The 21,528-nt window shown below is 47.2% G+C and overlaps 1 protein-coding gene and 1 long non-coding RNA gene across 3 annotated transcripts; one reads left to right on the top strand and one right to left on the bottom strand.

The window, feature by feature from the left end:
• Positions 1-515: 515 nt before the first annotated feature.
• Positions 516-21,181, bottom strand: LOC140687173 (uncharacterized). Of its 2 annotated transcripts, none has more exons than XR_012061329.1 (4): positions 20,811-21,181; positions 20,085-20,338; positions 15,570-15,648; positions 516-703 (listed from the first exon to the last, which is right to left on the bottom strand). It is a non-coding gene; the product is annotated as an uncharacterized lncRNA (long non-coding RNA). The 2 variants fall into 2 exon arrangements; XR_012061330.1 differs by having other exon boundaries at positions 21,022-21,181.
• LOC102545577 (uncharacterized) lies at positions 1,844-12,071 on the top strand. Its single transcript, XM_072942126.1, has 6 exons — positions 1,844-1,852; positions 8,111-8,237; positions 10,361-10,431; positions 10,531-10,644; positions 11,279-11,366; positions 11,538-12,071. Exons 1-6 carry the CDS (start codon positions 1,844-1,846, stop codon positions 11,978-11,980), a joined length of 852 nt encoding a protein of 283 aa, XP_072798227.1. The 3' UTR covers positions 11,981-12,071.
• Positions 21,182-21,528: the final 347 nt, after the last annotated feature.

Here is a 21,528-nt window from a genome sequence, read left to right as displayed (position 1 = left end):
TTTCTGCAGCTGGATACATACCCAGCCTTGGGGTGTCCTCCCTTTTTTCAGGCTCCCTTCAGGTCCATGAACATTCAAGTCCCCCACCTCTTGCCTTTGGAGGGGAGCAACCTTCAGCTAGGCTGGGAGACAAGCCCCACAGTACGCTCCTTCAACAGCCAGCTCTCCTTTGATAATTTCCCTCTCGCAAAGGGAGGACTCTGTTAGGGTGTGTCTGGCAGCTCCTCCTTGGAATTTGGGGTGTTTCAGGATTCAGCAAAAAATTTAAGGCATGTGGGAAAATCCCATTCATTCTCCTGTTCTCCATCTGTGAATCATACGCCATGTCCCCTGCTATTTTTCACCTGCTGGTATTGTTGGAAGGTCATTCCATATCAAATATCTATTCTATAATATTTTAAGTTGACTCATAGCTTGGCATGCTTTAATTGTATCATAATTTATTAACCAATCTCTTATTTTTAAGCACTTAGGTAGTCTCCAATTAAAAAAAAAAACACCCTCAGAATTCTTGATGGAGTGTCTGTAATTCTAGAGTTTTAGTGTCTCCGCAGAATTCTTGGATCAAACTCCAGTGTCTCTATCCTGAGTAGGAACATACCTAGGACCGACCTCATGTCTATTCAGGAGAGGATAGGTGTGGGGTCCAGTTGATGCTTCCAGCCACAGTAAATTTGCTCCTGAACCTTCGTGTTCCTGTTCCCTGGGAAAATGAGGAAAGGAGGAGGAGGGCTCAGGAGAAGTCATCAGATCTTGTCCCATATTTGGTAAGTGGCAGAGCCAGACCGGGAGCGCTTCCTGGGCAGAGATCAGCAAAGTTAAGCCAGGACAGTTCTTAATAATAAGTTAACTGGTGACCAGTTGCAACGACGAGAGGAGGCGAACCAAACAAAACTCAGCAGGATCCACGCGCAGAACTGAGTGTCCAGGCTCGTAAACCTCCAGCTGCTTTAGCTCAGTGCCACTGAATGGACTCTGCCGTGTAGGACCCATTTTTATAGTTTCCTGTGAATTTCTTCAATGCCAGGGGCGGGACTGGTGATAGAAGCTTTGGGTTAGAAGATGAGTAGCCTACAGATGTTTTTTAAATAATAATTTTACAGAAATCATATATGAAATGCCCGTTGGTCATAGAAAAGGTTAAAAAATTTAAGTACAAATTAAAAAATGTGAAAATAGTCATTATCCAACTATGCAAAGCTCACTACTACTTGCATTTTTGTCTTACATCATTTCAGAGATGATTCTGTGTGAGTGTGAGTGAGTGTGTGTGTGTGTTGAATCAAACAGTTTTCAACCACCTTTTTCAATTGCCAGTATACTATCGATAAATAGTCTTCTATGGTTTTATTTTTATTAGCTACATGATATTTCCCTTTGGTACATTCTTTTAACTAGTCGTCTATAGTTGGATAGTTATTTCTGTTTTTTCAGAGTTTTTACCAAATTGTAATAAATATCTGGGCAGCTAAATCTTTGCCCGAACTCATGACTGTTTCTTCAGAATAAATTTCTTTTAATTAAATTTCTGGGTAATGGCGGGAGAGGGTAATACATTGCACGTGGAACCCTGAGACGCAGAAATGCGTATTCATTAAGTAGAAAAATAATTCAAGGTCAAGCCTCACGGTGGGGTCCCCATCACATTCCAGGGTGAGGGCTTTGCTCTGATAAGCGGGGTTCTTGGGAGGAGCCCCCACCCCACCGCCCTGTGCCTGGGGTGGCAGCTGCAGCAGTTGAATCTGAGGCCGGAGGCAAGCTTGGCCTCTCACGTCCTCTCCTCCCCCACCCCAATCTCTGCCTCCACAGGTGTCTGCTTTTCCCAGAACAGCAGGGAAGGACCATGTGCCAGGTGAGTGTGGCATTTCTTTAAACTGCGCCTTTGGTCTACCATGCATTTCAGGGTGCTTGTAAGAATTCATCCAGTACAACAAAATGCAGATCGGGGCCAGGGGAAGGGCCGGGCGCAGGCCCACAGAGGCTGCTGGAGTGGTCAGCAGCCCTACACGTTTCTGTCTGACATGTCCGGCACCTTAAAAAGACAGATTCCATCCAACATGACTTGTGTTGTCTGGGACAAGCATATCACCTTCTCAGGGGGAATGAGGCTTTTTTGGGTATTTAGACATTTATGTGATGGGTCCTCATGTGAGATGTAGCAGGCAGTTTCCTCAGTTAAAACAACGTTCAAGTAAATGCAACAGCAAATCTCCTGGGTTGTTTTTTTTTTTTTCCCCAACATAAACAGTGGGTATTATGCCACTGCAGAAATCTGTGGTTACAGTTGTTTGGGGAATGAAAATACTCAGATCTACAGAAACAGCCTTGTTACGGTTCACACTGACCTAGACAAAACACTGCAGTACCTAGGGGAACAAATGAGCGGCATGTTCTTCAAACTGTTGTTCATAAGTTTTGACACAGACGGAGCCTGGACAGCTCAAAGCTTCGATTTTGGGCAGGGGTGGGAGGGCAGATGGTCCAAACTCTCCTCCGTCCTCTCTCCACAACTTAGACCTCACCCATTTGCCCTCAACCTCCCTTGCATCCTTTCTCACTGGTCTTCTTACCTTTCTTCAGACATCATGGCATTGTTGTTTTCTGTCATTCTCAAATGCATCTATTGCTAAAGGGCCTCCCTCTCCAGGGCTTCAGGGATGCATGAACATGAAATGCACTGGTCAGAATCCTGGAAGCTATAGGAGCCTGAAAACCAGCTAGGGATAGTTTAGGACAGAGACAGAATCTAGGCAGTGCCCCACACTCCGGGAAGAGCAGGCGTGCCGCTGGGACTGGGGGATTCATGTCCAGGAGCTCAGTTACTGACAGGAATCTCTTGTTCCCTTGTCCCTGTTCCTGTGACTCCTTTTCTCATACCTCTGTGATTTCCTGCCTTGTGGCCGGAAATCTCACATTTATGAATTTTGCCGTAGAATGGGATTAAGTCTCCTCCCATAGGGCCAGTTCAAAAGATCTCTGGGAAAGATCGGGATTGGCCCAGCTTAGTTCAAGGGCTGAGAGGCTGTGTCTGCATGGGGAGCTCTCAGCCATGTGCTTCGGTTGGTGGGGAGGGAGGATGTTAGTCCCAGAGGAAGAGGAAACCTGGCAGATAAACATGTCAGCTGCCCCCCCTTCCCAGGAAGACGAGCATTCACAGGGTCTTGGATGTCTAGTTGAGGGATCTGTCTTGATGGGAGTGTCTGTGCTTAATAAAGCTAGGACTATGTGGATATTGGATAGCAGTAACATCTGGGGACAGGACCAGCGTGAGAGTTTGAAACAAGGTGGTGACTCCACAGCCTGCTCAGCAGAGAGGAGCTGACTGCGACTTGGGGCTGTCAGATGTATATATGACGGGGGTTTCACTGGTGTCTTTTGGGGAAGCTGTTGTTTTGTAGGAAACCAAGTCTCACTGAGGACAACTCACTGTTAGGGCTGTGTGCAATAAAGAGAACGACAATAAAATTTATAAAACTATCTGCTGAGCACTTACGTGCTGGTCTCTGTGTTTTTCATATATTCTTTCACGAACAAACCTGTGAGATAGATATTATCATTAATCCCTTCCCCTGTTCTACAGATGAACAAACTGAGGCTTAGACATATTAACATCCATTAGGTGTGGAGTTGGGATCTGAATGCAGAGAGACAGATAGAACTGGGCCTTTAATGACTGAACTGTAGTTTTATCTGCGAATAGGATATCCCCAGCAAAGGAATCCAGCCGTGGTTACGCAGTTTAGACCTGCATTGTCCATTATGGCGGCCATCAACCACAGGTAGATACGGAGCACCCAAAGTGTGGTTAGTGTGACTGTGGATCTGAGTTTTTAATTTACATTTAAATTTTAAAACTGAATCAGAGTAAAACATTTTTTCAGGAAACACAACTTTGTTTTGGTAGGACTACCTTTCACCCAAGTGGAACTGAAAACACTGTCTGAATGGAGATGTGCTTTAAATGAAAATACACACCACGTTTTGAAGATGTGGTATGATAAAACGAGGGAAAACAGATCAGGGATTTTAAATTACATGCTGAAATGGTATTTTGGATATATTAGGTTAAAGAAGAGATACTAAAATTTATGTACTGTTTAAAGTGACTACTAGAAATTATTTTTTAAACCACTCTGAGGTGCGACTGACATACAAATCTACATATTTAATATACACAACTTGAGTATAATATACACAACACAGATAAGTGTACACACGTGAAACCATCGCCACAGTCAAGGCCATAAATGTATCCATTGCCTCCAAAAATTAACAGAAATTACAATATTTTTCTTTTGTGGTAGGAGCGTTTAACACAAGATCTGTATTCTCTGCAAGTTTTGATGGGAGTGTCTGTACTTAATAAAGCTAGGACTATCTGTGCAGTTTTAAGTACAATGCATTGTGCTGCGCAGATCTCCAGGATTTATTCATCTTCCATAAGAAACTTTCAATCCTTGGGCCAATACCTCCTCATTTCCTCCCCCTCCCAGCCCCTGGTGACCACCATGCTACTCTTTCGTTGTATGAATTTGACTGTTTTAGATTCCTCATAAAAATGAGGCCATGCAGTAGTTATCCTATTTCTGGCTTATTTCATTTAGCATAATGTCCTCCAGGTCCATTTATGGTGTCACAAATGGTGGGGTTTCCTTTCTCACGGCTGGATAATATTCCATTGTATGCACATACTGCATTTTCTTTATCCATTCACCCACTGGTGGACGCTTAGGTTGTTTCCATCACTTGACTATTGTGAATAATGCTGCGATGAAGTGGGAATGCAGATATCTCTGAGATCCTGCACTCAATAAAGTAATATCATCTGCAAAAAGAGATACATTATTTCCTCCTTTCTGATGTGGATGCCTTTTATTTCTTTTTCTTGCCTAATTGCACTGGCTGGACTCTTTATGTTGAATAGGAGAGGCAAGAATGGGCATCCTTGCCCTGTTCCAGAACTTAGAGGGAAAGCTTTCAGCTTTTCACCATTGAGTATGATGTTAGCTGTGGGCTTTTCATAAATGGCCTTTATTGTGTTCAGGTAAGTTCCTTCTATACCTACTTTTTTGAGAGTTTTTATCATAAAAGGGTGTTGAATTTTGTCAAATGCTTTTTATGCATCTGTTGAGATGACTGATTTTTATCCTTCATTCTGTTAATGTGGTGAATCACACTGATTGATTTTCGTATGTTGAACTATCTTTGCATCCCAGGGATAAATCCTACTTGGTCGTGGTGTATGGTTCTTTTAATGTGCTGTTGAATTTGATGTGTTAGTATTGAGGATTTCTGCATCTATGTTTATTAAGGATATTGGCCTTAGTTTTCTTGTGGTGTCTTTGTCTGGTTATGGTATCAGGGTGATGTTGGCCTCATAAAATGAGTTTGCAAGTGTTCCCTCTTCTGTTTTTTGGAAAAGTTTAAGAAGGATTGGTATTAATTCCTCTTTCAACTTTTGGAGAATTCAGTCATTTTCTTTGTTGACAGTTTTTTGGTTACTTCTTCATTCTCTTTATTTGTTACTGATCTGTTAAGGCTTTCTATTTCTTCTTGATTCACACTGGTAAGTTGGTATTTTTAAATGTATCCATTTATTCTAAATTGTTCAATTTGTTGGTGTATATAATAGTCTTTATGATCCTTTTTATTTCTGTGGCATGAGTTGTAATATCTGCTCTTTCATTTCTGATTTTATATATTCCAGTCTTTTTTCCCCCCTTAGTCTAGCTAAGGGTTTATCAATTTTATCTTTTCCAAAAAACTTCCTAATTTAGGCTTAGTTTCTTCTTTTTCTAAAGGTGCACATTTAGGTTGTTTATTTACTATCTTATTTTTTTAATGTAGGTGTTTACTGCCTAACCTTGCTTCTTAGTACCACTTTTGCTGCATCTTGTAAGTTTTGGTTTGTGTGTTTTCATTTTCATTTGTCTTGAGATATTTTCTAATTTGCTTTTTGATTTCTTTTTTGACACAGTGGTATTTAAATGTGTGGTTGTTTAATTTCTATGTATTTAAATTTTTTCCCATTTTTATTACTGATTTCTAGCTTTGTGAATAATTTCAGTCTTCTTAAATTTGTTAAGATTTTTGTGACCTAACACGTGATCCATCCTGGAGAATGTTCTGTGTGCTCTTGAGAAGAATCAGTATTATGTTGCTGTTAGGTGGAATGTTCTGTATATATCTTTTAGGGCTATTTGGTCTGTAGTGTTGTTCAGTTTTGCTCTTTCCTTATTGGTTTTCTGTGTGGATGAGCTATCCATTATTGAGAATGGAGTATTTACGTATGCTATTATTATTGTATTGCTGTCTACTTCACTATTCTGATTTGTCAATGTTTGCTTTATATATTTAGGTGCTTTGAATGGTGGGTGCATATATAATTGTTATATCTTCCTGTTGAATGGACCCTTTTGGAATTATGTAATGACTTTCTTGATCTCTTGTGACAGTTTTTACTTAGTCTATTTTGTCTGAAATAAGTAGAGCCAGACCAGTTCTCTTTTGATTACCCTTTGCATGGACTATCTTTCTCCATCCCTTCACTTTCACCCAATGTGTGTTCTTAAATCTAAAGTGAGTCTCCTGTGGACAGCAAATAGGTGAGTCATTTTTTTTTTAACTCCATTTGGCTATAGTATGTGTTTTAATTTGGGGAGTTTAGTTAATTTATATTTAAAGCAATTATTGATAGGTAAGGACTTAGTATTGCCATTTTGTTAATTGCTTCCTGTTTTATCGTTCTCTTGTTCATCTCTTCCTCTCTTGTTGCCTTTGTTGTGGTTTGAGGATTTTTTTGGTAGTGATATACTTCGATTCTTTTCTCTTTATTTTTGTGTATCTATTACAGATTTTTGTAGTTACTATGAGGCTTGCGTTGAATATTTAATAGGTATAAGAGTCTATTTTTAACTTGATAACAACTTCAATCACATACAGAAACTCCACAGTTTACTCCCGCCCACTTTGTTATTTATGACAGATTTTACTTCCTTTTATATTGTTCCCATGAACACATCTGTGATTACAATTATTCTTAAACTTTTGCCTTTTAACTTCTAAACCAGTGTTTAAAATGATTTACACACTAACATTATATACATAATACGGTACTCTATACAAATTAAAATTGTAATTTTGTTCCTTAATTCATTCATAGAGAAGGAGGGGGAAGGGGAGCCAAGCCCTGTTCTATATACGTGGAATCCTTTCTCTGCTTTCCTCTTGTTACCACATTAATTTTGACCATATCTCATATCAATGACTATAATTGTACCCAAATTTTATTTATTCTCTCCCTCCCAGTGATTTCCACCTCAGTCATTCAGTGATCTTCTACATCAGATTGTCTTGTAATTCCCTTCCTTAAATACTGTGATGGCGTCCATGTTGCCTGTAGGGAAGAAACCCTTCATTTGTCCTGTGATCTGACTTCTCTCTCCCCCTCCCTCTCCGTCTCTCTCTATCTCCCATACTCTATACCGCCATTCCCAACCATTTGCAATTCCTCCCAGGTTTTCCTATGACTCCTTGCCTTTGCTCATGCCGTGCCTCTTGATAGGAATATCCTTCCAACATCAGAACACACTTTATTTTTCATGATTCTGCTCACATGCAACCTCCAGTGAAGCTTACCTTGACATCGGGACAGTGAATTTGACTGCTGTTTTCTTCTGTGTCTGCACTGTACTTAAATGTACTTCCATCATAACCTTGAGTGTCATGTTACTATACAGCAGCCTTTGATGTCCATCTCACTCCACCAGACTACAAATGCCTTCGAATAGGAGCAGTGGTGGCACTCAGCTTTCAACCCCAAGCACCACACAGAACGCCAGTAACACACCTGGTCGTCCATAGTTGCTTGCTTACTCAATGAGTGGATGGATGGGTGGATGACTAGAGATCCAGAAGTGAGATATTTTCTAATGATCTTTTTTTTTTCTCTCCCAGAAAATGTAGTACAGAGTTAGGGGCATGCTAAGTTTCCTATATAATTTAACATGGGGAAACCTGACCTTCAGAGGTGGTAAGATCCATCTCCTCTATACCTTTGCCATCACACTCTGTTGAGCATTCCAGATTAATCAGGAATGTGCCATTCCAGGGGTCATTTTCATTCAAAGACGTGGCTGTGGGCTTCACCCGTAAGGAATGGCAGCAGCTGAATGACTCACAGAAGACCCTGTACCGGGAAGTGATGCTGGAGAACTACAGCCACCTGGTGTCCGTGGGTGAGGAAGACTTGTCATGTCCCCTGGTTGTGTCCGAGGGCCTTTCTGTCCTCAGTTACGTAAAACCCCTCAAGTCATGAAAGTGTGTGGCCTTGGGCTTCAGTCATCGACAGGCCCTGTTCTCATCTCACCTGGATTATTTGTTTGTGAAGCTTCCTCCCAAGTGAGACAGCTACTTTTTGGCTGAGATGTAACTGTTCGCTGTGTGGCCTGAGCCTTCTGCCTCCATGGACGGCCAAGGTGGCCCATCGTAAATCCTGTAACTATTTCTCATAAACAGGGTGTCAAGTAACCAAACCAGCTGTGATCTCCAGGCTGGAGCGGGGGCAGGAACCATGGATGAAGGAGGAAGAGATGCTCCGATGGAGCTCTCCAGGTGAGAGAGGACCAGCCCCGGGGGGGGGGGGGCAGGGGACAGGAGGTTCTAAGAGACAGAACCTTTGATGTTTTGTTTTGTTTGGGGCAACTGTTCTTAAAAACCTTGAATCTTTGCAAGCAGCTGTAGGCATTTGGTTCAAGACCTTGAGATGCCCAAGTGATTCCTGCTACCTGCACACATCACCACTACATGATTTCTCACCTTTCCCTAGATTTTAGATAAACACATACTCTTTTAAATTTTATCCTTTCATTCTACTCTGCCAGCCCCTTCTAAGACCTTGCTTTCTCAGTCTTTCTCTGGAATCTTTAGGCTCACGCTTGCCCCCATGGTTATGAAACAGGATTGCTCATGCGTTCAGGGATTGGTAAATTTGCCCTCTTTTAAAACACCTGTTATTTTGTGCCACTCATTTTAATTTTAGTTGTCCTTTGTCCTTTCTCTTCTTTCACTGTGAAATGCATCAAAAACTTATTTGTTACTTTTTATATGACTTTAAGTTCCTCTTCTTGCAAAACCATGTCATATATCCCCCTTTTGTCTGATAGGTTATACCTGAAGCTTTTCTCCGTCTCAGTGTAGTCTCATCGGGGAGCAGAGCCTTTGTTTTATTCGGCCTTATTTCTGTGGGACACACATGGTGGACACTGATTAACTCCCTCCACCTTTTAGGACAAGGATCCTTTACCAAGCATTTGTTTGGGGCAGTTGTTATTAATCAGGGGTGTACAAGAGAATCACTGGAGGAACTTGAAAAATGCTCCCTGGCTGGGTCCCAACCCAGAAAATCCTGCTTAGGAAGATCAGTAGGCACTGATTTTGTCTCTTAGGAATTCAGCCGTTGAGCTCTGGGAACATAAACATTTCTCGACAAAGGAGTTCCATGAGTGCACTGGGTATGGGGGCCAGAGGTGAAATGGTGGGACATTTGTGGTTTAAAACGTAAATGAAGATAAAAGCAAATACAGATCTAAGCATAGGATGAAGAATCGGACATTTGAGTTTCTGCAAGTAGATTCCACAGAGATGCGGAAACCCACCTGCCCAGGGAGGGTTAGGATGCGTTCAGTGCCAGCTGTGCAGCCAAGTCTGTGGGGCGTGTGTGAAGGGGACACGTGGGATTTGGCCATCTGAGCAATCAGAACACAAGGGGAAATCTTCCCGGGGCAAGGCAGGCTTGCATTCTGGTCTGGACCGTAGGGTCCTTCTCTTTGTGTCTGTATCCTGGACATCATGAAGATGGTGTAGGCCCATGTGAGAATGAATCCCTGCAGAATGGACCACTGGCTCTAGGAGAATTCCTTTAACAGTAAAAGACTTAATGCTTTGAGAACATTAACTTGGTCAACAGGATGGAGGGGACATCAAGGTGGGAGGGACAGGAGTGAAGAGCCTGTTTGCAACCTAGGAATCAAGCGAGAGGAGCTCACACTTCCTTCCACCTGAGTCCTTTGCTCGTATTTCCTAAACACCCTTCTTCCTAGATTCCCCCAGAAATTCTAGTCTTTTTGTTTGTTTGTTTCTTTGTTGTTTTTGGTTTTTTTGGGGGGAGGGTTAGGTTTGTTTGTTCAGTTTTTATATAGCTGGAGGTACCTGGGATCAAACCCAGGACCTCGTGCATGCCAGGCATGCGTTCTGTTACTGAGCTATACCCTCCCCGCCTAGTTGTTCCTTAGGCTTTGTTCATAGTTCCTAAAACTCCGTATCTCCTGATGGGACCTTATTGTGTCTCCCCCTTACCCAGGGATGCTAGAGCCGGCCCATGACAGCAACTGTAGCAGAACCCCCAGCTCTGCACTCAGTGCCATCATCTTGGTAGCTTGAAATTGGCCACGGGGTTTGGGAGGGGATGCTTTCAGCATGGAAATCGGTAAATGCCATTGACGAAGGTTTCGTTTCCTCTTGGCGCACCAGTCCGTCGGCACAGCAATGCCCCGAGTCCACGCTCCCTTCCGCTCTTCTCTTACTCACTTTTCCTCGCGTGCATTTTCACTTTCTTCCCAACTTACGGTGCCAGACGTGCCAACAGCAGAGCTTCCTGTATTCACTGCCAGTGTCCTGGGGTTTTTTCCATTTCTAGTATCTCATTTTTTTTCTTTTCCGAAGCCAAACAAGTGCGTGTAGTAGGATCAGGGTTAGGATTATTAAACTAGGCAATCAGGTGTGAGACCACAAAGTTAATCCTCTTTCCAGACATTTCTGAAATAGTTTATTTCTGTGATGTGACCCTAGAAAGATTCACCAGTTGCTGTCGTTATTTATTGTTTTCCTCCTAGAAGTTCTGCAAGTTGATGCCCAACGTGACAGACAGCAGGAACACCAAGGCAAACTCTTGAAGCAAGCTGCACTCCCAGACAAGAAAAAACTGACCCCCAGAGAGCACAGTGAAGGCAATACGGTTGAGGAAAACACCTGTCCAGACACAAATGTCCTTCCTTCAAATCAGCGGGTCCCTAAGTGTGAGTCGTGTGGCTCGACCTTACCGCGAAACGTGGACATTACTCCTAACGCGTACCTTGCAAGAAGGAGATTTGAGTATGATGGCCAGGGGAACTTATTTCTCTATTCTAAGCTGGAAACCCCACATTCTGAAGGGCAGCCCCGTGAATGTAACCAGTGCAGAAAAGCTTTAAGCAGGGACCAAGCCCTTGATGCCAATCAGGGAACCAACAGCAAACCCCACAAATGTACCAAATGTGGGAGAGGCTTTTCCCACAAATCAGAACTCATCGCCCATCAGAGAGTCCACAGAGATGAGAAACCCGATGGATGCAACGAACAAGGGAACAGCCTCAGGGAGGGGAGGGTCTCCCTCAACAGAGGGCGGGGAGGCCACACAGAAGAGAAACCCGGGGGCGCCAGCAAAGGCGGTAAGAAGCTCCCCCAGAGGACAAGCCTCTCCCTACCCGAGGCAGTTCTGGCTGGAGAGAAGCCCTACAAGTGCTCAGAATGTGAGAAAATCTTCTCCCACAAGTCGCGGCTCATCGAACATCACCGATCTCACACGGGAGAGAAGCCTTACGGCTGCAAGGAGTGCGGGAAGGCCTTCTCGCGGAAGTCCTGCCTCATCATCCACCACAGGATCCACACGGGAGAGAAGCCCTACGGCTGCAGCGAGTGCGGGAAGGCCTTCTTCCAGAAGTCCCACCTCATCCTGCATCGGAGGACGCACACCGGAGAGAAGCCCTACGCGTGCAGCGAGTGCGGGAAGGCCTTCTCGCAGAACTCCTGCCTCATCATCCACCGGCGGACCCACCTGGGCAAGAAGCCCTACGAGTGCTCCGACTGCGGCAAAACCTTCTCGCAGAAGGCCAACCTCATCCGACACCACAGGATCCACAGCAGGGAGAAACTGTACGGATAAAGTGCGGGAGGGAGGAGGTTTTCACCGGCAAGTCCCAGCCCCTCTCGGGATGAAAACCTGTGGATTCTGTGGACACGGAAAAATCCTTCAGCAGGAAGTCCAACGCCCCTGCCATACCAAGGCGAAATCCAGCCCATCTGGAGAATTAGGAAAAGCCTGTTCTCTTAAAACTAAGGGCAGAAGGGTACTGATGCCCTGGGGTGATCTATTTTTATAGGAGAGACTTATTTATGAAGAGTATCTGTGTCTGTATTACCTGTGGATTTGGAACGCAGGAGTAAGTGAGTAATTTAAACCATTAAGACAACAGATCTAATAAGCAACAGAACAATCCCACAGGCCTGTAGGGGTTACGTTCCTAAGGATGCTACAGAAGAATAATTTTATCTTGCTTATTTTTGAGCTGCATTTGCAGTTGAACATAATTGGGACCTTGTAGACACAGACACCCAAATATACAGAGTGAACACTATCAAGAGTTTCCACACTAAATGACACCCTTTTGTCTTTGTAAGATGTATTATAACTGGAACAATATGAGTTTACTGCCCAACCAGAGGTCCATACCCCAAACCACAGACCTTTCGGTTTTTTGTTTGCTGGCGAGTATTACAGAGCCGCCCTTCCCCCCACCCCCGATCTGGAAACCAGCAGTTTCATGACATAATTCTGATATCTCTCAATCAACTAGTTTATAAGTTATATTTTATGTTAAATGCGTAAGGTTGGGACTCCTTTCCCTGGCAATAGGGTGGACCATCTAAAGTGAAAAATGAGAGGAGGGTATAGGTCAGTGGTAGAGCACGTGCTTAGCATGCCTGAGGTCCTGGGTTCAATCCCCAGTACCTCCATTAAAAAATAATAATGAAGTTCAAAATGTTCCACTGTAAACAACAAGTAATGATGGACAGTAACAGATCACATTCTTTTACATGCATAATTCAGCCTGCAAGAACATAAGTGAGGTTTCCAGGTACCAGCTGGACAGAGAGGACTGAGAAATTTGTGAGCTGATGCTGGACTGCCCTGTGGGTTTAATTTTGTTTACCCAGAAGCTTGGGTGTTAAAGACCACAGGCAGAAGGTTGGCACTGATATAACTCACGCTTTCAGAAGTTTCAAAAGCCCGTACCTATAGGGAAAGGGTGGACCAGAGAACACTCTGCTCATTTGCACAGGAAGCTTGTCTGTCTCTCCCGGGCTCTGGTAGGGAGTTTACCCTCATGATTCATAAGCCGTGACCTGCACCTCGTATGAGTTAGAATTTTGAATTTGCCCTGTTCATGTCCTGGTGGGAAAACTGCACAATTAACATAGAAATTTATCCTGGTCTTTGAAACAACTTCCAGAACCAAACAAAATATTCTTGAAGTAAGATACCCTCAACCCATGTTTCTCAAGATTCTGATGTGCACAAACCCAAGATGAGCTCATAATTCAGAGTTACAAACTGCAAGGGAAGTCGACAGACATTTCCATAACATAAGAATCTCAAGTATTTTCGGTAAGAGAAAAATCTGAAATTCTATAAAAATGACTGTCTTTAAAAAGTGATTAAAAGCAAAAACTTGAAACCACATGAAAGCAAAGACACCAAGAAGGAGAACTGAACTGGTTTATCTGGAAAAAGAACTACATAGGGTGTCTGGGGGTGAAAGGTACAGTCACTGAAACTACAAACTCAACATTATTCAACATGTCAAATAGCAGGTCCTACTCAGCTGAAGAAAATGTGAACAGGAAGGCAGAGCTCAGCAAATTCACAGAATTCGGTGTATAGAGAGATGGAAAATGTGAAAGAACCGGTGAGAGACGTGAAAAAGGGGGGAGCAAAACAGGAGCTCCTGAAAGACAAGAGGGAAAAACATGGAAGAAAAGTAAACGCTCAGAGACGTCCTGGCCCAGACGCGGCAAAGCCGTGCATTAGCAGATGGAGGCAGCGCGACAGCGTCTGCCTGAAGAACCAGACACCAACCCACCTCCAGGTGGGCCGGATGTCTCTCTGTCGAGAGTTCAGCTAAGCCGTTAGTGGTATTACTGCCTTGTCATCAGTCGTGTTTGGTCAGGCGGCTGCAGGGGCCTTAACTGACATGAGCCCCGCAGGCGCTCAGCCACCACCAGATGTAAGTCCCCAGTGTGACTTCCCCGCAGCCCTTGTGGCCAGCAGCCTCCTGCCTCCCAGTGCCTGCAATGCCTTATGTGCCCCTTAGCCAGGACCCCCGTGAGCTTACCCAAACCCCGCTCTTTGGGTCTGAATCGACCAATCTGGTCCTAACCTAGGAACCCCAAAGCACCCCCAACGTGGACTCTAGTAAAGGCACGTGTGCCAAGTCCAGTCTCTGTCTGCACTCTGCCTCGACCTCCCCTGTGGCCCCCCCCCAGGGTGCTGTGTACTTGGTCCAGGCCCTGTGAGTCAGAAACTCATCTATTTCTCTGTGGTCTCTCGTGGAACCCACTCACTGTTCTGCACCCTGTGTTCCGTTTAACAAGTGTTCATTTAATAAAGTCATGGCAGTTGGGAACAAGATGGTAGAGTCTTGCAATTGGCTGGTGGAGGTACACCTTTTAGCTGTGAGTGGCTGGCTAACTGCCTCCCCCAGACCCACTTCCCAAGTGGGAGTTGCAACCGGAGGGCCCCACGCTTGCTGGCGTTGGTGGGTGCTGCTTTGCACAGGGGCTGCTGCCCATGTGGAGCCCGTTCCACCCCCCAGGCAGGCTCCCAGAGGAGCACCCAGAGCCCTCTTTGGAGCAACACTCTTGGGAGCTGGCTTGAGGTGCTGCAGGTGTCTCCCACCTGTCAATGCCCCATGGAGGGTGAGCACCCCCAGCAGGCATTAAGACTTGGGGGTATTTCCCCAGTCCAAGCGCAGACCCAGCTGTCGACTCTTAAGAGAATTGGCCATGGTTTTCAAAAGGTCCTGCAGGGGCAGGTGAGGGCTGGGACGCGTGAGCATCCTGCAGCCCCCAGCTCGCTGAAGCGCTGGTTCTAGGCCCCGGGGTCCCAGCTCCAGTGATCCTGCCGTCTCTGCGCTGGTGGGGGCTGATTGGGACACCCTGAGGGGAGGCAGCCGCCTAGGAGTCCGGCTGCCTGGGAGTCCACCTCAGGGATGTTTGGTAACATCCTGAAGGCCAAATCAGTGCGGGGTCATAGAGAATTAGAAGCTGAAACTCGAAGCTCTATCGCAGCTTTGAAAGTGGCCAAGACAGTAAGTTCTCAACACAAGAAAAAAAAATTCACCAGCTACACCAAGTGATGGATGTTAACTAGATTTGTTGTGGTGATCATTTCGTGACGTATACAAGTATCGAATCATTACATTGTACACCTGAGACCAATATGATGTTACGTATCAATTATCTCTCAATAAATAAACTGCAACTTGAAACTTAATGCGTCTCAAGATTCAGAATCTTTTCAGACTTTGTACAGCGGGAGAAAGAGAAGAGGGACCAGCAAGCTGTCGAAGGTGTCCAAGTCTGGGCTTGGAACTGCCACTCACCATCACGGGCCACTAGCCATATTGCCAAAGACCCAAAATGCATAACCTTTTAAAAGAACCCAGGGATCAAGGGCCCCTGCCCCGTCTTACCTTTACTCTCATCATGGACAGCGTGGGTACTCGTACTGCTGGTGGAACTCTTGGGCTTAATCTGGCCTCAGGAGATGCGCTGGAACAAATAGGGCAGGCCTGTTAGAACAGCTGGCGGCCTTTTTTTTTAATGGAGGTACTGGGGACTGAACCTAGGGCCTCGCTAAGCACGCACTCCACCGCTGAGCTATGCTTGCCCCTCCCAAGTGTTTCTTAAGCAAGGACTTCCTCATACCCGTAGGACTTGGGGACGAATTGGGTGGGGGGGCTTCCTGTGTGCCTCAGTTCCCAAGTGCCAGCCCCAAGGAGAAGCAGAAGGTAAGAATGCAGACAGCAGGGACAGAGACCCCCTTTCACAAGATTTCTCAGGAGCTGATAGATCATTCTAGTGTCCCACGTGACCTGCACACATATAATTCGTCCCAGGTTCCAAATCAGTTTTCATAGATGCACAATTTCTCCAGACGGGAGGTTAGGTAGGCAGGATTTACCCACGCTGATCCTGGCTCTGAGACTTCCAGTTCCTGATGGACCCTTCAGGAGGCATTTTTAGGAAAAGTTCCTACTCATGGATTCTGGAACTCAGGCCCCAGGGATAACAGTCAGGGATATCAAGGTCTCTGAATGCAGCTATTATGTCAAGTGACAAATGTGTTGCTTCTGAGGCTCCCTGCATTGGTACATTGGGTCCAAGTTGCCAGCTGAGATGCTGAGAAAAGACCCCAAGGAGGAGTCAGTCTTACAGATTCCCGTCCTTGGCAGGACGAGAGAGTTGCGTCCCCGCCCTAGGGCCGATAGGTGAGACCCCAAAACAACTCAGAGCCCATCTAAGACTTATTCCTCCAACATTTATTAAGAAAGGTCATGGATCTTGAAGAATTGGATCTGAAATCTGGCTTAAAGAGCTCAGTCTAACTGGTGGGGGAGGGGAGGGGGACAGGAAGCAGATGCTAAAATTACATTTTAGAGACTACAGCTGTAACTGAGACGGGGAGAAAGGCACGCTGCCTTAGTCATTCAGGCCGCTGTAACAGAATATCATAGAGCAGTTCTGGAGGCTGGAAATCCAAGATCAAGGCGCCAGCAGCTTCAGCGTCTGGTGAGCACCTGCTTCCCGGTTCATAGACAGCTGCCTTCTTGCTGTGTCCCCACATGTTGGAAGGGGCAAGGGCAGTCTCTGGGGTCTCTCTCATAAGGGCACTAATCCCATTCAGGAGGGCGCTACCCTCATGACCTCACTGCCTCCAGAGACTGCACCCCCCAGTAACAACCGAGTAATGGGGACTGGATTTCAACATATGAACTTGGGGGAGACACCAACAGTCAGCCTACAGCAGGTACAGTACTCAGGCTGTGGCTAAATAATACGAAGTATTTTCACAGCTAGAAAGAGGCATCGGGGCATTAAGCAGCACGAGTGAAGGCTTGCCTTACTTTGCGAATAGCTTGAATCAGCCATAGTTTATTTCACATACAGCAAACTACACAGATCTTAAGTATGCATCTTGATGAAGTTTTGCATATATGCATACACATACACCCATGTAATCACCACCCAAGTCAAGATACAGAACATTTCCAGTGCCCAGGCAATCTCCCTGTGCCATCTGCTGACCTGTAACCTTCCCCCAGTTAACCACGATTATGACACCAACCACCATAGATTAGTTTGTCACTGGCCTTTATTTGAAGGGAAGCCTACAGTACGTGTTCTGTGTGTCCTGTTTCTTAGGCGCTATTACATCCGTATTGTCCTTACTTTTTGCCAGCAGCAGTAGCTCATTCTTCTTCATTGCTGTGTAGTATTCGATTGCATGACCATGCCACAGGCTGTTTGTATCTACTCTATGTTCACAAACATTTGGATTGCTTTCAGCTTTTGTCTATTATAAGTAGCGCTGCCACAGACTTCTTGTACATCAGTACTCACTTCTCTTCAAAAGCTGCTGTGTGGCTGCATTTTGGAGCAGTGGTTCTCAACCAGGGGTGATTTTGCCCCCAGGGGATATTTAGCGATGTCTGGCAACATTTTTGATGATCACAACTTGGGTGCAGGAGAGGTGTGTGCTGCCGGCATCAAGTGGGTAGAGACAAAGGATGCAGCTAAACACAGCCTACAGTGCACAGGATGACTCCCAACCAGAGGGAACTGTCCGGCTCAAAATGTCAATAAAAGCAGAAGAACTAGGCTTCAGTCCATTGTCAGAGTTCTCATCTGCTGCACTCAGGTTGTGTCCAGTAGGCCTTGGGGAGTCACAGATGGTTCTAGAATGTGAGGTTTCCATCCAGGGGGCTAGATTTCAGAACAGACACCACCTGGCATCCAGCATTAGGTGCCATCAGCCTGGCGGACAGTGCCCGGCGTCCGGGGGCTGACCACCCGCTGCAGCGCGCCCTGCACGTCCCGGTTCCGCAGCGTGTAGATGGCCGGGTAGAGCAGGGGCGTGAGGTTGATGTAGACGAGCGAGACCAGCTTGTCCTCCTCCAGGGAGCGGCTGCTCAGGGGCCTGGCGTACATGGCCGTGGCGCAGCCATAGTGGAGCACAGCCACGGTGAGGTGCGACGCCACAGTGTTGAAGGCCTTGCGGCGGCCGGCAGCACCCCCAACCCCGAGGATGACCACCAGCACCCGGGTGTAGGACGGCAGGATCAGGGCCAGGGGCAGCACCAGCAGCAGCAGGCAGGCTGCCAGCGGTACCCGCTCCTGCAGGTCCCGGTTCCCACAGGCCAGCACCAACACGGCCGGGAGGTCACAGAAGACGTGGTTGACCAAGCCCCCGTGGCAGAAGGGCAGCTGGAATACGGCTGCGGTGAGGCCGAGGGCCAGGAGAGAGCCCCCTCCACAGCAGGAGGCCAGAAGGCCCCAGCAGAGCCCCGAGGTCATGAGCTGAGGGTAGTAGAGGGGGCGGCAGATGGCCCAGTAGCGGTCCAGGGCCATGGCGGCCAGGAGCAGGCACTCTGAGCCTCCCAGGGCCACAAAGAGGCCCATCTGGGCCGCACAGGTGGAAGGGACCACCGCCTGGCCCCCGGGAGGCAGGAGGAAGCCAGACAGCATGCGCGGAGTCAGCACCAGTGTGTAGGCCACCTCCACGGCAGACAGAGCCCCCAGAAAGAAGTACATCGGAGTGTGCAGGGCGGCGTCCAGGACGGCCAGGCCCAGGATGAGCAGGTTTCCTGCCAGCGTGGCCAGATAGAGCGGCAGGAGGAGGGCAAAGAGCAGCACCCGTAGCCCCTGGGGCCACCCGGAGAAACCCAGGATTACGAACTGCTGGGGGGTGGTCCAGTTCAACGCAGGCCAGTGGCTCATGTTGGGACCTGGGGGAGGAGGACGGACGTGCAGGCTGCAGACAGCACTGTGTACTTGGCCTCTCCTGGGCTGGGAACCCTACGCCCAGCCTTCTCTGGCCCACCCGTTGCTTCCCCCACCCCCTCCCCAGGGAATCAGTGCTTTCTCCCCAATCCAGGATTTTCCACCCCTCATTTCCTCCTGCCCAACGTCCTCCAGGAATTCAAGCAGCCAGAACCACTGTCCAGCCTCCCTTCCGGCCTCCTGTGCCCTGTGCACTTCCAGGCACCCGTGTGTCTCTTTCACACCTGCCATACCTGTCCACCTGCCCTGCTCTTCTAGCCAGCCATCTGGGACCCCATCGCCGTGTCTAAGGAGCCAGGCCTCCCGGGTTCCAGTCTCCAGTGATGGAGATAAGGGGCTGAACTCTCGAACAGATGACGACTGAAGGGGTCCCCGTTCTACTGACCAACCTTGAGCAGCATTAGAACCTCCGGTTTCCAGGGGCCCACCTTCCTCCCTTGCACTCGCCACCCCTGGGGGAGGTCACACCTCCCAACTCTGCTGACAGACATGGGTACCCCTCTCCTACCTGCCCTAGCCTTTGTTTCCTGTTGTATTTTGTTTTCCATTTCTTCCTCTTGGCTGGATTCAGGACAAACCCATGGTAATCCTGGGCCTCTTGTTTCTGACTCAGTTACAGAAGAAAAAAATGACCGGGGAAGAACGGTCCACCCTCTCCATGGTATGATCACCAAGAGCCTTCCTGAGTGGCAGCACCCACTCCATGACTTAACCTCCGACGTGAGCCCTGAATCTATCTCAAGCCCTGATCCCTTCTCTTAGCTGCAGACCCCAAGCATTTCCACCAAGACTTCCAATTCACCAGTCCTGAACTAAATGCATTATTTCAAACCCAAACTTTCCCTTCTTCTGAGGGAGGAGCTGGTCCCAGGCCAGAGCTGGAAACCAGGAAGGCATGGTAGGTCAATTTCCACTCCTGCTCCTTCAAGTACAACTGGGCACCACGTCCCGCCGGGAACTCCTCCGGCCTCCAGAGGCTCTCTTCTCTCAAGATGCTCATTTTCTCCTTCCTGAATGATGAAAACAGATCCTACCTGGCCCTCCTGCTCCTAACTGCTTCCTGCAATCCCTTTTTCATTCCACTAGTGGGAATGAGCCTTCTAAACGATGGATAGCAGTGCTTTGCCTAACCCTCCCTTCTTTACCTTCAGGCTTAAGGCCAGAGTACTCAGCACAGTGCAGTGGTCCTTCTGCCCTTCACAGCTTCACGTCCAGCTTCACGTCCAGCTCGTCCTGGGACCTCCTAGGGTCTCCACATTGTCTACCCAAAAAAGATGGGAAGTTCTGTTCTTCCTCTAAGGCTGAACTCACAAGCTACATCCTGGTTGAAGACTCCTGTCCCTCAGGCAGGTTTGGTGTCATCCACAGTTGTTACGGCAACGCCACTAACTTCAGCCTCCTGGAATCAAAGATGTGAGCTGTATTTGTCGTTTGCTGAATTATTGTAAGTGAAAGAGTTAGCTACTCAATCCTCATTTCTCCCAAATGTATGCCTCCTCTCTGTGCCCCTGTTATGTATCTAACCTGGGCTTCTGGCCCTGGAACCTCAGAGAATCAGAGCCCCACCCAATCACCCCAACTGCTGTGGGCTCCTCCCCGAAAATGTTCTTCAGCATCTGCCATCAGTGTTGCTGCCAATCTCAGATGGGGTACCTGCAGTCAATCATCGTCAGGGTCAATGCCCCCTCCCCCACAAAAAAACCCTATTAGACCATGTTCATCTCTCATCAAAGGAGATGCCATCATCTTCATCCCAGCCATCAAAGGTCAATTATCCTTAATTTACTCAGCAAGAGACACATTCTTCTCCCTCTCTTCTCTCACCACACACCCCAATCCTTAAAACTTCACTCTCAGAGAGAGTTTTTCACCTTCGGAAGCACCAGCAGCCTCCGCGACCCCAGAAAACTGTTCGAATGATAGATGGAAATGATGTGTGACGAGTGCCTTGCCCAGTAGCTGCTGCTTCCGGAAGTGTTTGTTACTCAGTGAGAAATACCAATCGCAGAACCAGAGAGAGGAGAGGAAACGCGGGGACCAGCGCGGCGGCACACGCCCCACGGGGATCAGCACATCTCCCACCTGCTCTGATTCCAAGACCCGGAATGCCAGCAAGCTGGGGCCTCTCTTCCCCAACCCCTCGCCTGAGCTCTTCCTCCACAGTCTCCTGGGAGATTGTCCACAGACACCGACACTGCCTTGCTCTTCGTTGGCAACGCCCCCACCATTCCCTCTGAGCAGCACCGAGACCACCACCACTGCCGCCGCTATGGCTGCTAGCGGTCGAGCCCTCGTGCCGGGCGGGCCGTGTCCTCAGCACTCCGCATGCGCAGTATCATTTAACCATTGCGAGACCGCTATGAAATCGTAGGCATCTTCATCGTTATTAATTTACAGGTGAGGACCTGAGGCTCAGAGACTGACCTGCTGAAGGGGTCACACAGCATCCCCCTGAATCAGGATCTGGCTGTTTCAAAGTCTCTTTGTGCTCTTAAGTAGGGAGCCTGCTCTTCTCATGTCTCTCTCATCTGTTGGTCCTCCCCCTAAATTAGGGAAATAGAGAGGGACTGGAGGAGAGAGGAAGCAGCA

The sequence above is a fragment of the Vicugna pacos genome, chromosome 18, assembly GCF_048564905.1.
Source record: "Vicugna pacos chromosome 18, VicPac4, whole genome shotgun sequence".
NCBI classification, from domain to species: domain Eukaryota; kingdom Metazoa; phylum Chordata; class Mammalia; order Artiodactyla; family Camelidae; genus Vicugna; species Vicugna pacos.
Note: the sequence above shows the minus strand (reverse complement) of the source record. Positions and strands in the feature narration are given on the sequence as shown.

Bases quoted from the DNA above. Each gene is read 5' to 3' on its own strand.
- LOC102545577 (XM_072942126.1), top strand. The intron at 8,238-10,360 runs GTGAGGAAGACT...CCCCTTACCCAG, and splicing joins CAGCCACCTGGTGTCCGTGG to GGATGCTAGAGCCGGCCCAT. The intron at 11,367-11,537 runs GAGATGAGAAAC...AGGCAGTTCTGG, and splicing joins CGCCCATCAGAGAGTCCACA to CTGGAGAGAAGCCCTACAAG.